The 21,490-nt window shown below is 41.7% G+C and overlaps 1 protein-coding gene across 5 annotated transcripts in view; it reads left to right on the top strand.

Moving 5' to 3' along the window:
• ACIN1 (apoptotic chromatin condensation inducer 1) overlaps nt 1-21,490 on the top strand; it is a 36,099-nt gene that overhangs the window by 6,755 nt on the left and 7,854 nt on the right. For 3 of the 5 annotated variants that reach the window (XM_036251083.1, XM_036251329.1, XM_036251163.1), the window contains exons 4-9: nt 179-298; nt 7,528-7,616; nt 8,783-10,048; nt 10,657-10,872; nt 11,358-11,473; nt 19,195-19,333. In XM_036251083.1, the coding sequence (XP_036106976.1) occupies nt 179-298; nt 7,528-7,616; nt 8,783-10,048; nt 10,657-10,872; nt 11,358-11,473; nt 19,195-19,333 (1,946 nt within the window). Of the gene's footprint in view, nt 1-178; nt 299-7,527; nt 7,617-8,782; nt 10,049-10,656; nt 10,873-11,357; nt 11,474-17,313; nt 17,444-19,194; nt 19,334-21,490 lie in introns of those variants that run through there. The other 2 variants (XM_036251247.1, XM_036251414.1) reach the window with 2 other exon arrangements.

The following is a 21,490-nucleotide window of genomic DNA, read 5'->3' as shown; positions in this document are numbered from 1 at the left end:
AGCCACCCTTTTAGATGAGGTAGAGCTTAATGCTAGGGAGTTTTTCTCTGTGTACAGCACTCTTTTTAGTATATACTCTGTATCCATTACTTTGCCTGATCTCCTTCACTCCTCTACATATTCCCACATGCTGAGCCCTTCACTCCCTCCCTGCCCCGACCCAATCTGTACTTTGCAGAAGCTTCAGCTGAGTCGGAGGACGAGATGATCCATCCTGAGGGAGTGGCTTCCCTGCTGCCTCCTGACTTTCAGAGTAGCCTGGAGAGACCAGAGCTGGAGCTCAGCAGACATTCGCCCAGTACGTATCTCCCTCCCCACTGCGCTATTTTGTCAATCCTGCGTAGTTGGTGGGGGGAGGTAGTTACACCTCCTTTCATGCTAAACTTCCATTGAAGTCCCAGGGAAACTCTGTGACTTGATATTTGACATGTTTTTCATGGAAATTATGTCCTTTTTGAAGTCTGTTTTTACCTCTGTTGTGTTAACCGCAGAGTTGTAAGTGGTATGATTTTTCTACTCATCTGTACCTCTTTAACCTTTTCTACCTCTGGATTTAGCAACAGTCACAACTTTCTTTTACCTCTTCATCAGTTATATATATTATGAGTTGTACATCCAGTCATCCTCCCAAAGGGCATCTGCTGCAGTTTATTAATTCATAATTTGTATTGAGTGCCTATTTATGCCAGGCTTGTACTAGGCACCAGGAATATAGTCAAGAAAGATAAGTCTCTGCCCTAATGAAATGTATAGTCTAGTGAGAAGATGGACAGTAAACAAATTATTACATAATTAATTACAATTGTGCTATGAAAGTCAGTGCAGAGTATAATGTGAGCTCTAACCCAGTCTGTGGACTAGGTTCAGGCAAGATTAAATTTTTCATATTATTAAGCACTTAGTTTTGCATAGCATCTCAAGCCCAAGTCTGTAAATGCTGACCATTTTTTATTAGGAACTATCTATCTAAGACAGTATTCTTCTAGGAGAACATGTATATTAAGTTTGTACAGTAGGGAGCTGTATTACACCAATGTGTAAATTAAGTATTTTGTATCATTAATGATATTTTTAATCATTAATCATCATTAGTGGTCATGGGGAAGGTGATCATATGATATTTAACATTTTGGGAATGTTTGGAAGTTGCTGGCTCTTCTAATTAATGAATTTCTTCCTGAAAATAGATTTTAGGAGATATTTAATGATTGGAGAGAAATACATTTTTATAGAGACTTCTTTTCTCAAATATAAAAGCAGACCCTCAATTAGTTCATTTTGTTCTTAGCACTCTTTTTTCCCTGACTGTAAAGCCAGGAGGAAGGGGAAAACTCATAAATTAGTTGTCAGTGTTTCTTAAATAAAAGTAACTCAAAGTATTTATTGAATTGCTGCTATGTACATATCTCCATGTGTACATGGGGAATTAGTACATTTGTAAAATCTATTTAGGGAGAGAGAAAACAGTTGCACATAAAACTAATACTAGAAGATGGTATGTTTCTAAGCAACATAAAAGTAGTACAAACAGCCCTGGCCGGTTTGGCTCAGCGGTTAGAGCGTCCGCCTGCAGTCCGGAGAGGCCCGGGTTCGGTTCCCGCTAAGGGCACGTACCTCGGTTGCAGTTTGTCCCCAGCCTGGTTGGTCGTGCGGGTGGCAGCCACTCGATGTGTCCCTTTCACATCCATGTTTCCCTCTCTCTCTCTTCCTCTCTCTCCCTCCCACTCTGTCTGTACAAAAAATGGAAAAATGTCCTCAGATGAGGATTAAAAAAAAAAAAAAAGTAGTACAAACAGATGTATCATACAAACTCAGAAGAGTAAAAGCTTTCTGAGAACTAGAGTGATTAGAGAGAGCCTCATGAAGGTGTAGGATTTGAGCTGAGCCTTAGAAATGGGTGAGATTTGAATTGGCACAGAGGAGATGAGGGTATTTCTAGAAAGAAACAAAGGTATAAAGATAGGACTGAATGTGATATTTTTAAAGGAGAGGTACCAGATGAATCCAGCCAGTGTAAAGTGTTCCTTCATATTCAAGAATAGAGAAACAACTTAAAAGATAGATTGGGACAATATTGCAGAAGGTTTTGAATATCAAGCCAATTTGTGTGAGTTTTTTTAGTCTAAAGGTAATGGTGGAACCATTGAAAATTCTTTTATTTATTTATTTATTTTTTATTTTTATCCTCACCCAAGGACATTTTTGCATTTATCTTCAGATAGAGTGGAAGGAAGAGAGGAAGGAAGAGAGAGAGAGAGAAACATTGATGTGAGAGAGACACATCGAGTGGCTGCCACCCACACAACCCCAACTGGGGCCGGGGACAAACTGCAACTGAGATACGTGCCCTTAGTGGGAACTGAACCCGGGACTCTGATCCACGGACCAACGCTTCAGCCACTGAGCCAAACCGGCCAGGGCGAAAATTCTTGATAGGAACTCTTTTTTTAAAAGAACCTGTTTCAGTTTAAATGTAATTTGAAATGAAAATGAGGAATGGATCCTGACATAGAAATAAAGTTTCAAATGCAAATAAAAATTTAGAACAAGGGTAGCCTGTCTCTTCAGTGCTTCATGTCATCAGCAGGACTGCCTATGACTGTCACAATGGAGGAAAACAAAACAAAAAGGTAAAAGAAAGAAATAAGTGAAAAATAAATTAGAAGAACTGAAAGTAGTAAATCGTAAAGTATAGCTAACTATTGTTGTGTATGCTCTTCTGATCTTGGCTAGAATATAAATCTCATTATAGATATAATACAAAATGTGTTAGAGGTCCTAAATGGATTGGTAGTTTGCAGTTCTAGCTTGCAGTTCTAACTGTGCTTAATTGGATCATTAGTAATACCTGGAGTTTACCCAGAAATTAGATGCTTTCAGAGGTACAATGTCAGTCCACCATAGGCCAGAAAACTAAACTATTGGATTGTTAGCTTTGGGTGTTTTTGGGTTCTCTCTTTAATAAGATTTTCATTAAAGTACAGTTATTGTAACATACTGTGCTAATCATTAGTGGCACCCTAGGACTTTTTTTAGTTTACTGGTTTTTGTTGTTGTTGTTGTTTTGTTTTGTTTTTTAATGAATTTCAGAGAGAGAGAGAAACATCTATGTGAGAGAGAAACATCAGTCAGTTGCCTCCCGTACTCACCCCAACCGAACCCAAAACCTGGGTATGTGTCCTGACCGGGAATCAAATCTGCCACCTTCTGGTGCTCGGGGTGACGCTCCAGGAACTAACTGAGCCATACTGGCCATGGCTAGTTTATTATTTTTAAGAATATGGATTCCTGGGCTCTACTCCAAGAATCTCAGGGAATGTGACTTATGGGACTCTACAGTTTTTAAAGCCTTACAGTTCTGTTGATCAACTCGATTTATGAATGACTTATTGAAAGAATCATTTTTCAGTATTGTATTTAATCAGGATCCTTGGCTTATATTCTGGCAACCTTCTGTGTATATGCTGTAGACAAAATTCCAAATAAGAAGGAAGAATTTGTTTATAAAACTTTGGTTCTTCTTCTTGACTTCTTATCTCTCCATCATTTTCTTCAGATTTTCTAAGGTGTTGGGAGTCAGTGGCCATCCTCCAATAGTCAGGAGTTGTCTTGATTTCCTTAACAATCATGACTGGGTATACACAAATACTTATGTTAATTTCTTCAAAAAGAACCTGATCTAGGATGAGAAGGAAAAAGACCAAAATATTTATAAATGAATGTTTAGAATACAGGTTCTTTAACAAAGTGATAGCCCCGGGGGATCTTAGCCAGCCTTTGGCTTACAGAGTAGTACTTACTCCTTTTTTTCATATTAAATCTGGATGCTGAGATTCTGGAGAAATGCTAGATAATGTTATTTATAGAGCTACCATGACTCAGATTTAGGTTTGGCATCATTGCCAGGTCTCTATTCTCTTTAATTCCTGCATTTTATTCAAACCCAAAGATACCCTTTGGCCACAGGCTTTGCTGCAATCTTTAGCTACCTTACTTGGGTCCTGCAAATCCTTCCCAGGGATTTGTTTGCTAGGATGAAGAAACTACTTTCCAATATGGCTCTTACATTCTTCACTTGAATACATTCTACACTGTCTAGGAACTAGCAGCCACCTTTCTTTCTCCAAAAGGCTTCTGGTTTTGGAATCTTGGAAATCTTACATCTACCCTGACTTGCTTTTCAATTCTTCAACTATTTATTAACTTGTGACCACTATTAGCTCCACCCTTTGCTAAAGATGCTCAGTTTCTACACACATTATTCACATCTGGCTAAAGACACTTATGTGGCCATGTGTTCATAATAGAAGATGGCACCTTTCCCAGAAGCTTATCTTCATCATATCAGCTTTGTAGAAAGAGATTCCTCTTCTCTTCCTTATATTTTGCATTGCTTACTAAGTTCATTTGATGTCACATTTTTTTTTAAAAAACTGATGACCAAAACTTTCTGAACAACCCTGCCCATTTTACCTTTATCTTTTTGATGACTTATTACTCAAGTGCTTCCAGAGAAATAATCATCTAGAATCCTGTCACTACAGTTTTACAGTCTCAAAATAATGATCCAGTAGAATAGCATGCAGCTTACATTAGGTGGAAGAAAAAGCTATTTGCCTGTACATACCTAATTTTAAAGAACAACTCTAAAACTCTTTCTTGGTCTATTTAACACATTTATGTCTGGCCAACTTTGTGTATGCCTTTTTCCCCCCTTAAAATTGCATGTATTTCGCCCTGGCCGGTTTGGCTCAGCGGTTAGAGCGTTGGCCTGCGGTCTGGAGAGACCCAGGTTCAGTTGCCGCTAAGGGCACGTACCTCAGTTGCAGTTTGTCACCTGATTGGGTCGTGTGGGTGGCGACCACTCGATGTGTCCCTTTCACATCAATGTTTCTCTCTCTCTCTCCCCCTCCCACTCTATCTGAACAAAATATCCAAAAAAAAAAAAAAAATGTCCTCGAGTGAGGATAAAAAAATAAAAAAAATAAAAATGACATGTATTTCATGAGAGCATATATGCTTATTGAAAGCCTGTTACCACAAAGCATCTTTTGTGTGACTTTAAAATATGTGCTTATAACTCTTGTTTTTAAGTTGAAAAGAAAACAAAAAGAATGTTTCTTATGTAGAACTTGTAGTGATAAAAGTACTTGGGATGGCTAGCCCTATGAATTTTAGCTTTTTATAGTATTTGAGAAGTATTTGAGAATTTCTTTTATAGGTTTTCCCTAGAGTTTAGGCTTCTGTCTTTTTTTAATTGTTTGTTTTCTTATTTTAAAAAGCAGTATATATTCATCAACGAAAATTTGGAAAAACTAGAAAAAACAATTTTTAAATATATTTTTATTTATTTTAGAGAGAGAGGAAGGCAGGGAAAGAGAGAGAGAAACAGTGATGTGAGAGAGAAACATTGATTGGCTGCCTCCTGCATGCTTCCTACTGGGGATCAAGCCCGCAACCTGGGCATGTGCCCTGATCGGGGATTGAACCAGGACCTCAGTCCATGGGATGATGCTCAAACCACTGAGCCACACTAGCCAGGCAAAACCACAAATTTTTAAATCATCAATAGTTCCATAGACTAAAATAACCACAACTGATATTTTGGTGTGTAAATTTTCCATTTTTTTTCTTTGTGTATAATCTTACAATATCTGCAATATTAAAGATCTTTACCTTCCCTCCAACCTGGTTAACTTTATTTTTTGACTCTCGAGCATCTAGATAATGTTATTTTATTGTTTTGTTTTGTTTTGCTTTGCTTTAAAAGCAGTTTTAGGTTCACAGCAAAATTGAGTGGAAGGTGCAGAGAGTTTCCACATGCCCTTTGCCCCACATATGCATAGCCTCCCCCACTATCAACATTCCCCCACCAAAGTGGTACATTTCTTAAAATTGATGCACCTATATTGACACATTATAATCACCCAAAGTCCATAGAGTACCTTCAGGTTCACTTTTGATGTATATTTGGATTTGGACAAATGTTAATGACAAGGCCATCATTACAGTGTCATACAGAGTATTTTTGCTGCCCTAAAAATCCTCTGTACTTTGCCTATTCATTTGTCCCACACCCTCTGCTTTTTTTTTTTTTTAACTACAATAAATCTCTTTTCCTTTGTACTTGCAAAGGAGCTTTGCTCAAAATTCATTGGAAATATTATCTTTTGGATTTACTCATTTTATAATTTAATCTATTCCAGCTCATTTAATTATGAAATTACTATTGTTTATTACTGCCACTACATTATTTATTGATTTCTTACAGGTTATTCTTTAAATTTTACTAAAGAATCTGGCCTGTCACTGTATATCTTAACCATAGATCCTGCACACATACCCATAGTGCAACTCTTTATTCACTAACCCAGATTTAAAAAATGGTGTATATGCAGAGATCCTGTTAATCAGGTGATCATGGAGTAAAGTTTTACAAAATATGTGGCAGTCTTCTAGTTCATTTTATAACTTACTTTTAACTACAGGAGCAAAGACTAGTTCATTGTTGAAAAAGAGAAATAAGAGAGAAGACCTTGGGTTAGAGTTCATACCTCTTGCTTTATTTGCCACTAGTTTAAATACTATCAGTGTAGAACAAATCTTTCGTACTGTATTAAAATTGAGGCCAATCTAGCTGAGTAAGTATCTGGGATATAATTATCATTAGGTTGTTTTCTAAACTGGTTCTCATCAGTATTACATTGATACTCTATATAATGTTTTAATATTGGTAGAAAACTTAGAAATCTTCCAGTCCATTCCCTCCTTTTTTTCAGTCAAGTCATTGAGAGCAAATTATTTAAGTAATTTACCCACAGTTACCATCCTTCATGAAATGTGAGAGAAAATTTTTCAGTTTCACATGTAGTTATTATTTGGAGTAACCTAGATTGGTAGTTTCCAAGCATTCTTTTAATGGAACTTATTTTCTCTTTTTTAAAAAATCTCACCTTGAGCTCCATATATAAAACATAATTGAAAAGGGCTCATTTCTGAAGCCCTGTCCAGTTTGTTTCTAGTAATTTCTAAGAACTTCAGGGCTCTGAAAACCATGTGTCTAAGTACTTATTTCATGAAATTGTTATTTTACAAACTGGTGTATTAATCATCATATTTTGGTCAAAAACTAGTTAGCAATAGGCAGTCCAAAAAATAGAAATCGAACATATTGAAGTCTTGACTTGATTCAGAGTGAGAAAACATTTTAGAGAAATAGGTGCACTTTCGGCATCTCTGCTAGACAGTTTGAAGCCCTTCGTAGTTATTTTACATTTATTTGAGTTATTTGTAATAAGTGAATTGGCTGTCAGATACTAAAAATAGTTCAGACATACACAGTAGGAATTATTAATAAGATCTTGACCTGTAGGGCTTTATATAATTTTTTCTTTTGCAGAGAAGTCAAAGAAATTGATATAAATACGTATTGACTAGCTCATATGCAATGACTGATTGATTTTTAGAAAGCAGTCTTGAGTGAGTGTTCATGTCATGAGTCTGACTTGATTTTCTTTCATTTGATAGGAAAAGGCTCCTCTGTTTCTGAAGAGAAAGGTGACTCTGATGATGAGAAACCAAGGAAGGGAGAAAGACGATCATCCAGGGTCAGACAGGTAACTCAGATACCTCTTAAAGCAGTGGTACTCAACCTTCCTAAAGGTGACCCCCAACTATAAAATTATTTTTGTTGCTACTTCATAACTGAATTTTGCTACTGTTATGTCTTAGGCGACCCCTGTGAAAGGGTCGTTCGACACCCAGAGGGGTCACGACCCACAGGTTGAGAACCGCTGTAAGCATCTATCACCTCTTTGGGTAATGCTTTGGCTATCTCTTCTTCCTCTTCAAAGTATTTCAGTGTTGGTGTGTCTCTAGATTTCTATACACTCATTTTCTTTCTCCTCTTTATCATCTTTTACTTATTTTTTGCTTTTCGATTTAGATCTGCTCTGGCCTTCAGATTTCTAAGTGAATGTATAAAAAATAAAATTTAATTGTGAAAAGTTAGCAAGCTGGTCTATATTCCTAACGCACATTATTGGAAAAAAATATAAATTATTCAATTAAAACTTTAAAACTATATGATATGATGTTAAGTGAGCAGAATACAAAAGAATATATGTAGTGCCCTGGCCTCTGTGACTCAGCAGATTGATCATCAGCCCGTGCACCAAAGGGTTGTGGGTTCAATTCCCGGTTAAAGGAATATAACTGGGTTGCAGTTTCGATCCTCTGCCCAAGTCAAGGCATGTATGGGAGGCAACCAATCAATGTCTCTCTCTCTTCTCTCCCCTTTCCCGCTTCTCCTCTCTTCCCCTTCCACTTTGTAAAAAAAAAAAAAAAAAAAAGGCAATGGAAAAAATATCCTTGGATGGAGGAGTAACAACAACAAAAAAGTATATGTGTAGTATAATTATGACTGTGGAAAAGAAATAATGGGGAAAAATTAAATATACCAAAATGATGAAAATAATCGCATGAAATGATAATAGGTCATTCCCCCCCACTTTCTAACTGTTCAATTTATATTTTGTTTTTAAAGTTTGAAGCTAAAAAAATGAACTGGAAGTTTCATTATTGTATTCCTTTTGGTCACCCTATTTTGATTCCCATAAGAGTCCATATTAGTCATGCTTGTCTATTGTCACTTGTTTCTGTGTTGCTGAAAGGACATCATTGAGTTTCTCCTTCCTGTGTGTGTTTCATGAGATACTGTTTCCTTTCTATTGATAGTGAGTAAATATACTTGCAACCATTATATATCTATCTTTTCTTTCAGGCAAGAGCAGCTAAACTCTCTGAGTGCAGCCAGGCTGCTGAGGAGGAAGAGGATCGAGAAACACCTTCCAGAAATCTGAGGGTCAGAGCAGATAGAAATTTGAAAACAGAGGAGGAGGAAGAGGAAGAAGAAGAGGAAGAGGAAGAAGAGGAGGAAGAGGAGGAAGACGATGATGAGGGACTAAAATCTAGGGATGCACCAGTTCTGAAACAGTTTGAGGAAGAAGAGAGGGAAGAGATGCCTAGGGCAAAACCTAAAGAGCTGATGGATGAGAGACCCCAAACCATAAGATCCCAGGAACAGGAGGGGTTAGAGAGAGGAGGGAGAGTTACAAGGTCCCAGGAAGAGGCTAGTAGAAAAAGTCATCTAGCCGTACATCAGCAGGAGAAAGTGATGGAAACAGTTTCTCCCCTTGAGGAAGAAAGAGAAATAAAATCTTCAAAAGGCTTAGAGGAAAAATCAAAGTCCCCTTCCCCTCCTCGACTGACTGAAGATCTGGAGAAGGCATCTGTTATGCTGCAACCAGAGCAAACTGCCAGTGAGGAGGAGACTCCCCCACCTTTACTTACCAAGGAAGCATCTTCACCACCACCTAATACACAGCCTCAGAGTGAAGAAGAAGTAGAGCCCATGGAAGGCCCAGCCCCGCCTGTTCTTATTCAGTTATCTCCTCCTAATACAGATGCTGAAGCCAGGGAGCTATTAATATCTCAGCATACTGTCCAGTTGGCAGCAGGCTTGTCTCTTTTGTCAAGTCCTACAGACACCAAAGCAGAATCTCCAGCAGAGAAAGTGCCAGAGGAGAGTGTCCTGCCTCTAGTTCAGAAAAGCACACTAGCTGAATCCTCAACACAGAAGGGTCTCGAAACTGAGTTAGACAAATCTGCTCCTTCACTCCCTCTAAAAATCGAGGAATTAGCACCGGCCAAAGGGATCACTGAGGAATCTCTGAAACAGCCGTCTTTGGAACAAAAGGAAGGCAGAAGGGCTTCTCTTACCCTTCTCCCAAGCCACAGATTGAAACGGTTAGCTGACTCGTCCTCTAGCCGATCCTCTTCATCTTCATCTTCCAGTTCTAGATCAGGCTCTCGCTCTCCTGATAGTTCAGGCTCTCAGTCTCACTCACCTCCAAGATCTAAGCAGAGAGATGCATCTCATGCCAACCCTCATGGTAGATCCAAGATGGACTCCAGATCAACCTCAGAGTCTAGGTCCCGGTCCCATTCCCGTTCTCGTTCACGTTCAGCATCAAGCAACAGCAGAAAAGTAAGTGTGGGAATATCCTGTGGGTTATTGATGTTCTGTCTGTATGCCAGAACCTGTTATATTTTCTGGCAGAAATAGGAAAAGCTTCCTTTAGTCCCCAGTTCAGAATGATTACTTTCCCCTCATTTCAGATTCTGATTTTCAATTCATTGCTCCCTAAATAGGGTCCTTTTTCATTTTGAGCCCCTTTGATTCCAAAGAAAAAAAATTGAATTAAAAAATATTTTTAGTTCATTTATCCACCTCTTCCACTGGACTATAAACTTCTTAAGGATATGAACATGGCTTTTTACATGTGTGTTCTAGTACCCAGCACCTAGTTGGAACTTAGTAATTTGTTGAATAGGCTAAGATCACTAACTCAAACAAGAATAAACACAGGGACAAAAAGGTTCTAAGTATTAAATTGGGCCAGCAGAAGTTGGAAAACTCAGTGATCTACTGAAAATATACTCTATAGCCCTGGCCGGTTTGGCACAGCAGTTGGAGTGTTGGCCTGCGGACCAGAGTGTCCCAGGTTCAGTTCCGGCTAAGGGCACGTACCAAAAAGAAAAAGAAAAAGAAAATGTACTGCATAATAATTTACCTTATGTGTTTCGTTTTTTCAGTCTCTGAGCCCTGGAGTCTTCAGAAACAGCAGCACCAGCTACACTGAAACCAAAGATCCCTCTTCTGGTCAGGAGATTGCAACTCCACCAGTGCCACAACTGCAGGTCCTTGAGCCAAAGGAGAGGACTTCCACCTCATCCTCTATTCGAGTGAGGCCTATGAGCCAACCTGAGCCAGCCGAAAAGCATGTCACTCAGAGGGTACAGCCTGAGCGGGTAGGCTATTATGCCCTCTCCCTAAAGAGAGAGAGAGGATTACGCATGATTTTCCCTTTTGTCTTAGCTATGAAACGGAAAGGTCAGTCTGGATAAGGTTTATTAGAAATGTAGACGGTTGGGTATACCTGATAGATTCCACTTAACTCATTTCTAATTCCCTGGTTCATGAAGCTGAATTCTCAACTCCAAGATCTCTTAGGGTCAGTTCTTCCACAGAACTTCTCCTTTATTCTGCTTAAAAGGAAGCCTTTTCTTGGTTCTCTCAAAAAAGAATTCTAATAAAATGATTGCTGGCGTGGAAATTATTTAAGCAATATTCCATTCCACTTTGTGAAATGAAATAACAAAGAGGTATAGGGCTATGTGTGGAGTTGATACAGTGTATGTCCTGCTATGCCTTTTACCAGCTCCAGGTTACATAAAAGGAACCCAGCAGATTTAAGTATGTTGCTGTGTTTGTTTTGTTATGTTTGTCCTGACAGGAGATCCCAAAGAAGTGTGAAGCTAAAGAGGCAGAGCCACCAGCTGCCACACAGCCCCAAACCTCAGAGACTCCGACCTCTCACCTACCAGAATCAGAAAGGATTCATCATACTGTGTAAGTGATACATCTTGACTGGGGTATAACAAGGAACTAGGGTTCTTTGACTAAGCAGTCCTAGTTTCCTTTTAAAACATGAAGGCAGAGCTTTATCTGGACAAAGGCTAGACTTCAGTTACTATTTTGGGAGCTGCCACCAGAACTCTTACAGTAGACTGAAAAGTGGTGGTGAGAGCATAAAGAAACCCATGTCTGGGATCATCTGACTGAAATGATTGATTCCTTTAAGGAGCAGGCAGCAGAGACTTCTGTTTTCATATTCAAGACAATGTGAGGGAATTGACCCAGGACATCTTTTTTTTTTTTTCATCCTCACCCGAGGACATTTTTTGTTCAGGTAGAGCGGGAGGGAGAGAGAGGAAGAGAGAGAGAGAAACATCGATGTGAAAGGGACACTTCGAGTGGCTGCCACCCGCACGACCGACCAGGGCCGGGGACAAACTGCAACCAAGGTACATGCCCTTAGCGGGAACCGAACCCAGGTCTCTCGGGACCGCAGGCTGATGCTCTAACCGCTGAGCCAAACCAGCCAGGGCGACCCAGGACATCTTTAACTCACATTTACCAGCTACATCTAAGCCTGGAAATACAGGTTAATAAAAGATATTGAGAGTCTACAAATAAAGGCGCAAGAGGGTGCTGCTGTGTTTTAGTTTCTGTATTTCCCCTGTTTATTAGCTGTCATTTTATTAAACACAATTAAGTTAGCTCTTACAGCTTACAGCAAAATATGAAGTCCATGTCAAGTCTGAAGTTTATACCTGGGTCCCTAAGACCTTTGAGTTGATTTTATCATTTAGACAATTAATGTGAGTTTTTATCCCTTGTATTTAGTTCTAGAAAAATAATCATATCAAATTAAATTTGTAATTGAACATTCATTATTTGAGCTAGGTATTATAAATTAAGAAGCCATTGAACCAAAATTCCTGGCTTCAAATTCTCACGAAAAACAAAACAGAAAAGAATTGTGAAAATAAGATGCTTAACTTTTGGACATCAGGAATCTGGTACTGCTTTGGTGAATATCCTATGTTGACAGTTGGCCTAAAGCTGTTCCATGATTGTTTCCATGTCATTTTAACACTATACTAGCAAGTATGATTTTTCCCTTTATGTAATAGTAATTTACACTCTTCTGAGAAGTTTAGACTATCTTTTTACCTCTGATTTTGGAGGGTGGAGGTCATGTGACATGATTTTATTATTTCATTTTTTATGACTTTAATAATAGTTTTGTACTCTTTACTGTATAGCTTTTGCCTTGGTAATACCCTTGCTACTGTCCCTTCCAATATTCTTGCCTCTGCTGCCATCTTGTGGCCGTTACATTTTTTTGTTTTTCCTTTTTGGGATGAGTACATTCTCCTTTGGAAAGGAGTTTTTCTTCTAGGACCATAAAGTGAAAACCCAGCGGATTCTGGAAGGTGTTCAGGATTTCCCCAGCTACACCATCGATGAGGAAATGGGGTGACACCTTCCCTTCCATGTCCATCAACCTGAGATAATACTTGCCTCCCTATCCCCATCCCATGGAGATACAGCATGCCCTTTGCATAATGGCAGTTTCAAAGTAGGTGTCGACAGCCTGCTACTAATTGGGCATGAAAAACTGCCTCCTATGAACCTTGAGAAGCATGTAATTTTATAAAAAGCTCTTTGCCTGCTCTAAAATTCTGTGGGTCTATGAGGACCTGGCAACAGAATAGCACTTCGTGCTGTTTTGAAGCACCTTTATTTCTGGACCTTCACATGCAGTCCAGGGCAAATGAGGCTTGGAGTAATACACAGTTTTTCTCCTTGGGTAAAGGTGGCTTTGATCGTCATTTTATGACTCAAGTAATCTAGTCTGCATGATTCTGGCAAGGTGATAGGCAATGGCACCCGGGGCAAATACTGAGATTGTCCATTGTTTCATAGGCAAGGTTCAGTGGAACAGCCTATATATAGATTAGAAATTCAGGGTGAGTTTAGGCATACCTCACACACACATCCCTCTTACCTGCTTTCCTTCTCCCTACTTTGCAGATGGTCTATTCGCAGCCTAACAAAAAAAAAAAAAAAAAACATGCCCAGAGGCCTAAACCCATAGACTATTCTGGGATTGGATTTGGTAAATGAATCTTTGAGAAGATTGCCTACATTTCCGGAGGCCCTGGTACAACTAATTCACAGCATTCTTGGTTTTTCACCCCCCCCCCCTCCCCCAGAGTCCTAGTGTTCAGCCAGGTGATCTCAGGAACTCTGGCCAATTTTAAAAGTGAGATCAACAGTATTAAGTGGAAAAGACCATTTGTGGCTTAACCTTGGTTTTGCTGTCTGTCTCAACAAGAAGTCACATGACTAATAAAAACAGAGTCTAGGGCCTATTGATTTAGTAAAGTGTTAAAAAAAATTAGACTTTACTTCAAGGACCTCTCACCACTTGGAAGAGATTGCCTAACTTTTTTGCTGTGCTTGGTTAAATCCATTCTGACTCTGATTGTGCCCTGAGGAATTCTAGATTTATGAGGTAATGTATCTTTTTCATTGCTTGGAGCAGGTATTTATGAGCCCTCAGTTCTATTTCAGTGGAGCCCTATTAGAAAAATACACTCTTCTGCCTGCTGTGGATATAACAAAAATGTCCTCATACAGCAGAAAATAATATTCTCTCTTTACATTTAAAAAAGAGAAAAGAAGAAAGAATAAAAACTTTATATGAGCAGTTCTATCATCTATAGTAGTTAATTCGAACCTGAATTTTTCTAAAGACAACCTTCCTGTGTATACAAACCTTGCAATAGAAATTTAGGACTTTTTGCCTGAATAGGAAGAAGGGAATGGTCCTTTAAGCCAATATAACAGTGTAATTGATACTCTCCAGGGGACCATCAGTGTCAATATGCCAAATGATACATAATAAAAAAGTAGAATTTATTGTAAATTGAGTTTGCTCACTGAGAAATTGGTATCTAAGGACATATCCCCCCAAATCATACTGCTCTTGGTTATCTTGGAACTAGTATGCCCCTGAGAGCATTCTATATTTAAATCTTACTGCCTGGTGGTTTTTGCATTTCACTAATTTTTTTTTTTTATCCTCACCCAAGGACATTTTTTCCATTTTTTGTTCAGATAGAGTGGGAGGGAGAGAGAGGAAGAGAAAGAGAGAGAAACATCGACGTGAAAGGGACACATCGAGTGGCTGCCACCCGCACGACCAACCAGTGCTGGGGACAAACTGCAACCGAGGTTCACGCCCCTAACGGGAACCGAACCCGGATCTCTCTGGACCGCAGGCTGATGCTCTAACCGCTGAGCCAAACCGGCCAGGGCAAGTTTCACTGTTTCTTACTAACTTTCACTTCACCTTATGAATTTTCTACAAAAACTAAAATTCAAACATATGCTTATAAAATTTCCTTTTCCATTAGCCTCTCTGAATCTTATTCATATTATTAACTGTAGTATGATGTTATTAGCCTCCAAGTAGTTCTGTCCTTTTCTTCTGGGTGACAGATGCTTTGTGTGCTATTTAATTATGGGTAGATAACTGTACCCCCCCAACCCCCATGCAATTTCACATATATTTCAAAGCTATCAGAAACATTTGTGCAAGAACTTAAGTAAATGGGAAGCTACATGCCTTTTGTCTTTTTATAGACAAGCTGTGTGAGGCTTAGACACATAGGTAACAAAGCCTTCAGACTGGTCACCAGTGAGTAGATTGAGTCCCTTTTTGGGCCAATTTCAAGGATTCTTCTTTTAAAGCCTTTGGAGTTTTTGGATCCCACAGAATTGATCATGGGGAAATAGTGAAAACTTGCTGTGCCTTAAGAAGGCCAAGGATAACATGGTAAATTTCTTATTTTAAAAAAAAAAAGCACTAGGTAAAATTTTCAGTAAAATGAATTTTTTTCCTCCCAGGAAACTACTTCTGGAGAGGCATATTGGCAGCTGAAAATATTTTAGGACAGTTGATGTATAGGAAGCATTTATTTGAGGATATTTAAAGATAACATTCTCTCTGAGAATTCTAGCCAAAAAAATTTTTTAAGAAAACTTCTAGTTCAGCAAGCATTTCCACTTGATACCCACAATGATAACCTAATTCAGAAGTATTTACAGAGCATTTCTTTCTGTTAGGCCTTGGACTAGGGCCAAGGGATGCAGTCCCTGACCCTGAGGAACTCTGAGGATGGAGGTGAGGAGCAAGTAAACCAGTGGTTATTACATGGAGTCATAAAGGCATTGCTGAAAACCTGTCAGGCCAATTAGTGAAAGCCTTTGTATCAGAGAAAGAGCTGTCCACTCTGAGGAAATTTTTTAAAGCTCCATAGGTGGCCTCAAATGAGATAATGGTCTGTTAACCAGATGTATTTATCCTTACCTTGACTTGGGGTATGGTTCAAGCCAGACCCTTAAGTGTGAACCCATATCGTACTGTTCCATGAGATACATAACTGTTACTATCCCCACTTTACAGTTTAAGAAGGAAATGCACAGGAAGGGTTAGGAACTTGCCCAGTATCATACAGCTTGTATGGGGGTGGGACCCTAGCCAGAATTGGGCCCTAACCAGTTTTACTCCAAATCTCTCAGTTTTACTGAGGAGACAGGGGACTTTTAGAGTAATGTATAAAATAAACTGCATGACTTCTTTAGCGTTCATTTGGCATGTAAGTTTAAGATTTTAAGCAGCAGGGAGGACATTTTATTCTTGCCTAAAAACTCTGGTATTACAAATGAGATAAACACTAAGCTTTTGGTTAAGTACCCAGAACCTTGTCTTAGTATTAAACCTCTGTCACTGGGATACAAAAGAAGCACCATTGCAGTTTACAAATGATCATTTTGAGCATGTACTGAGTGCTTTATGAATGGTTAGAGTCAGTTTCCCATTTCACTTAGGCTGGTGAAGATGCCCATGATCATTTCCATTTCCCAATCACTTTCTGCCCAGCAGATTGCCCCCACCCTGTATAACAACTTTCTTATTTCAGTTTCTTACCCACTTCAAAGCCCTCACCTTAGAGCCCTTCCTCCAAGAATTGCCTTCGTGCTTCAGCTACTCAAGGTCCCCTTGCCCTGTTTTATCCTTTCTTTTCTCTCTCCAGTGGACCCTGGGGCAGGGTGACCTTATTAAAGACTCTATGAAACAAAGTTGTCTGTCATCTCTTCAGAGACACCTCTTCCCCACCCTACCCCACCCCCCACTGGTACTTAAAAAAGGAACTCTGTCTGCTTATCCACTTATTCCAGTATCCCTGGAGAAAGGACAGGTTGGAGTAGAAACACACCAGTGCTTGGGGTGAGCAGCCAGTTACTGTAGTGATTGCATAGTACCAAATCTCATCCCACCTCCCACCTTGACCAGCTGACTGGCTGGTCTGGTTTCAAAGTTTCATGACTGGCTTTTTGTATAGAGGGAGGTGGGCACATAAAAAATTGCTTATGACCCTCGATCTCTGTCTCCTTCAACTTTGACATTGTTATCTGCCCTCTTGAATAGTTTTTCACTCCCAGCTCTGTGGTTTTCCTTGCTTCTGTTCTCTGGAATCTTCCAGGCAAGCAGCTGTAACTTTGTATGTCCTCTCTACCCAGTCCCCTCCCCGCCCCCTGGGAAGACAAGGAGAGAGCACCCTCTCCCCGCAGGGTCAGGCCCTGGTAGCTGTTGTAACCTGAGAAAAGAAGGAAAAAGGCCAGACCTATTGAGCCAGCAGTGAGCTCCCTGTGGCCTGCCAGAGGATAAGAACCTTGCTCACTCAGCGCCCTCCCTCTTTTCTTTCCCCTCCCCTGCTGCAGCAGGGCCCTCCCCCATCCGAACACACTGGCTGCTGGGTAAGTGGCAAGATGGCTCCCCTGCATGTCTCCGGCTGATCGCCGCTGCTCTGCTAATACAATAGAGCCAGCCACTACCAGCAGCCTGGCCCTCTTCCTCCTCCTCCTCCAGAGAGACCAATCCAGCCGAACTCGGGGTTTGCCGTGAGGACTTAACGATTATCTCTTAAAATCCAGATCTATTTTAGCCTCCCTTCACCACCTCCCCTTCCATTTACCATTTTTTGGATACCCAGTTGCTCCATCTCGATTTTCTCTCTCTGGATCGGGTGGCTGGGAGGAGGTGGTGGGATCTTGGGACAAGGAAGGTGTTTTGTTTTGTTTTTTTAATTTTTTAGGATTTTTTTGTTTGGTTTTTGTTATTTCTTCCATTCCAGAAAGGGATAAACAGCACTTCCAGGGGGAGAAAAAAAATCATGTTATCAGAAAGCAAAGAAGGGTGAGAGCTTCACATTTCCATGTATTCCCTTTCCCCACTGCTGTAGCCCACCTCGTCTTCCTTCTCTTCCCCATGGCTTTCATTCCGTCTTTCGTTTTGGTTTGTTTTCAGTCATTCTGCTTTCCCCCTTTGTCCTTCCTGCCTGATTTCTAATTGGCCCCACTTGCCCTCTCTCTGTGAGAAATAGGTATTTTTTGGATAAGCCTTTTCTTTAGAGTTAAGGAGTTGAATCTCGTGTTTCTGTGGGGGCCTGTTAGCTGGGGGCACAGTTCCGATTTTCCCCTCCCCCCCTTCCTGTGCATCCCTCCCTGTCTGCTCTGGGGAAGCTGTTCTGACTCTGACCTCTGAGTGTCAGTCAGCCTGTCGGGAATGCTGAATTTCCTGGTGGTGGTTATCAGCTTGGGGAGGTTTGGTTTCCCCTTTTGAGACTTAGGCCCCTGATCATATTGATTTGATTGATTTTTTTTTTTTTTTACACCCCAGTGTTTGGGTGGTAGTGGTGAGATTAGAGGTAGAAGTTAGGGATGAAGACAGAAAAAGAAGAGGGAAAGATAGTTTATCTGAAGTGAGTCTGGGATGTGTTGCCTGAAATGGGAGATAACTTGTGTGATTGGGGGAGGGTGGGAGTGCGTTTATGTATGTGGGGGCAAGATGCATGGTGTGGGGGAGGGTGTGTCCTGACTGGGAGGCCTGCTCTCTTTATCTCTTGGAAGTTGGAATGAGGGAATGGGAGAAACGGGGCGAAAGCAGAATGTAAGAACAATTCCTACACTTCTGAGCAGGTAAAAGTGGCCTGATTTCTTCTTCGAGCTTTCATATTCCAGCAGTTTTAGTTTTCCATTTTAGATGAGAGAGGGTTCTTGTTGAAGTTTGAACCCTCACCAGCCCTACTTTCCCTGCAGTCCCCATCCCCACCATTTCTCCATTCCTGGTGTCTTCAGATCCTGTGGGTCAGTAGGCCTTTACTTAAGTAAGCAGTTGATTAAACACAAGGTTGGGATCATTTGCCACAGCCATGGTCATTTTTTCTCCAAGAATCAGTCTTCCCTTAGTTGTTAAATAAAGGTGCCTATGGCCAGGGGATAGGCCACAAGGTTGTGGGCAAATCACAGTCACTTTTGAGAGACTTTGGTGGGGGTGCTATTTCTCTTCATGTAGGAGTACTTTGGTTAATTACCTAAGAACAGTTGGGAATCCTGACCCAACAAATAACAGCTTTATCCCATCCAGGCAGTGGGTGAATGTGGTTGCTCTCATCTGTGCACTTCCCTAAGGAAAACTTGTTTCCCACTTTTCCTGAGGGGAAGAGGTCTCTGGTCTGATCTGAAAAGCGGCTTTCCCAGCCCACCCAAGTGATAAGGCATGGGGATTTCCTGGCCCCAAACCTAACATTTTGTTCTCTCTTCCCCTTGGTTCTTTCCTGCCCTTCCCTCCCAACCTTTCCCCATACTGTCAGTGAGAAGGAGGAAGTGACCATGGACACAAGTGAAAACAGACCTGAAAATGAGGTGCCAGAGCCCCCCGTGCCTGTTGCAGACCACATCAGCAATGATGACCGCCCAGAGGGCACTGCCGAAGATGAGGAGAAGAAAGAGGTAAATCTTCAAGCTGCCCATTGGGGTGGGCCGGCAGGAGTGGACCTAGGGGAAGGAGTGGACCACTCTGGTGATCCCTCGTCCACAGTTGGATAGCTAAAGAAGGGGATAGGCAGAGACTCCCATCAGGGTAGGGCCAAGGGAGAATTCGCTGGTTTAGCAAGGGAGACACCCCTTGTGATGGGGACAGTGCTCATTCTTTCCCCTTTCCTTGATGGGGAAGTAGTGCAGTCCAGACTCTGAAAGTTTGTAACTAACAGGAAAGTCGGTTAATGGCTCTTTATCTAAGACCCAGGGCTCAGCTTTCCTTGCCACCTTCTCCAGCTTTTTCCGTGGTAACTCCTTTAGCTTTCCCTCCTTTTTAAAAGCCTGTTGTAGCTAAACGCCATCTAGTGGGCTTTGGTGGTTCTCTGCTGACCAGCCATGCTGAGGAATTTTTGTTTCTCATCTGCCCCCCAGTGGTCTCATTGCAGAGATGTTGCTACTTAGAAACCAGCTCCTGGGGTGATCCCGAAGGCCCCATCTCCATTTCTATGACCCCTCTATCTCCTTTTTTTGGTATATAGCATCTAGTGTTCTGCATCCAATTCAGGGCCCTCCCCCCATCAGAGCCAGCGAAATCTACTTGGCTCTTAAAGTAATAGAGAAAGAATTAGCTGGGTTTGGGAGTGGGGTAACAGGGTTGGGAGGGACTGTTGTGTGTGTAGCCTTTCTTTGGTGTGTGTTGCGGGGGGTGGGGGTCGGTGAAAGTGATTTGATGTGCAGAATATTATTTATTACAAGGTCCTTCTTAAAACTTTATCCAAGTACCTCATGTACGGTAATCCGCCCGTAAAATATAACCCTGCCCAACTGGCCAATCGCTGATGCCGCCTCTTCCTCTGGACCCACCCGCTGCTACTGAGCTGCCCAATCAGAGCCGAGTCTGCTATCCAGGTGTCTTGGCCAGAGGGGGGCATGTATATGGGATCCTGTGATGGGACCCCTTTTGCCTCCCTGCCTTGCTTACATCAGGGGGCCAAGAAGAGCACTGTTCTGGAGAGACTTGTATTGAGAAAGCAAAAAGCATTTGGAAAGGGGTGGACTTGCACCATCTCCCTATTTGGGACACCCCAAGAAGAGCTTGTGTCAGTGCTGGGGCGCCTGCCCACATGCCCTTAACCCTTTTGAGGACCTGTGGGTTACCTTCTTTGCTACAGACTGTTGGGATCCCTCTCTAGGGCACCAAGACCTCCTAAAGAGTCAATGTTTGTGATCACAGTGCCATGCTGTAAAATATCGAGTGGGGCTCTCGGCTTAAGCTGTGACGACTAGGAACCCTGCAGAGAAGTCTAGGGTCTGAGCCCAGGGATTTAATGCTGATGAAAGCCTAGCCATGTATCACCACTTGCTCGTCAGATGGACTTTCCTCTGGTCCCTGTTGTCCATGGTGAAGGGCAGCATGTTGGTTGCTCCAACTTCTCCTCCATCCCTGGAGGCAGGGGCTCATCCATCCACCTGACTGGAACCACTGTGTCAGCTGGAATCCCTGAGGAGATGCCACATACAACTCTCAGAAGAAAAGCATTCTGACCTTGCTGCTGAATGTCTGCCAGGTCCTGGGGCTATCCACCTTCTACCCTCAGGCTGCCTTCATCAGAGGTTCCATGATCCCACTCGGTGAGAGGAACCCCCTCCCCAGTTACAGGCAGAGGAGAAAGGGACTCTGGAGTCATCACCTGGATTCCAAGTATTGGGTGGTGGTATTGCTGCAGCTTGCCACTGGTGGACATAGGGTCCTGCCTGCCTCTCACGATAAAAGGCCAGGACCATTCCTGCTACTACTCACAGGCCATCTCATCAGGGACTGCAAGATGATGCCCCTACAGGGCCAGGACTGGTGTGTCTGCCCCTTTTCCCCCCTGTACCCCTCGCTGAGCCTGGCCACCACCAGTGAACTGTCTTGACATCATGGAAACTGGGCAGCGTTCCCCCACACGTTTCCCTCCTGCCCCCCCTGCGCCCCTGGGAGGACTCTGGCAGTGCCGTGCTGACCACCACGCCGTGCGCCCACCTTTTTTGCCAACCCAACCCCCCACCAATTGCACAGCGCCTAGCAGGGAGGGCTCATTCTGATTGGACCGGCGGTTGACTAGATACAGTACACAGTGAGGTGCG

Source organism: Molossus molossus, unplaced genomic scaffold, assembly GCF_014108415.1.
Source record: "Molossus molossus isolate mMolMol1 unplaced genomic scaffold, mMolMol1.p scaffold_m16_p_1, whole genome shotgun sequence".
NCBI lineage: Eukaryota > Metazoa > Chordata > Mammalia > Chiroptera > Molossidae > Molossus > Molossus molossus.
The sequence above is the reverse complement of the archived record's forward strand: the minus strand, read 5'-3'. Positions and strand labels throughout refer to the sequence as shown.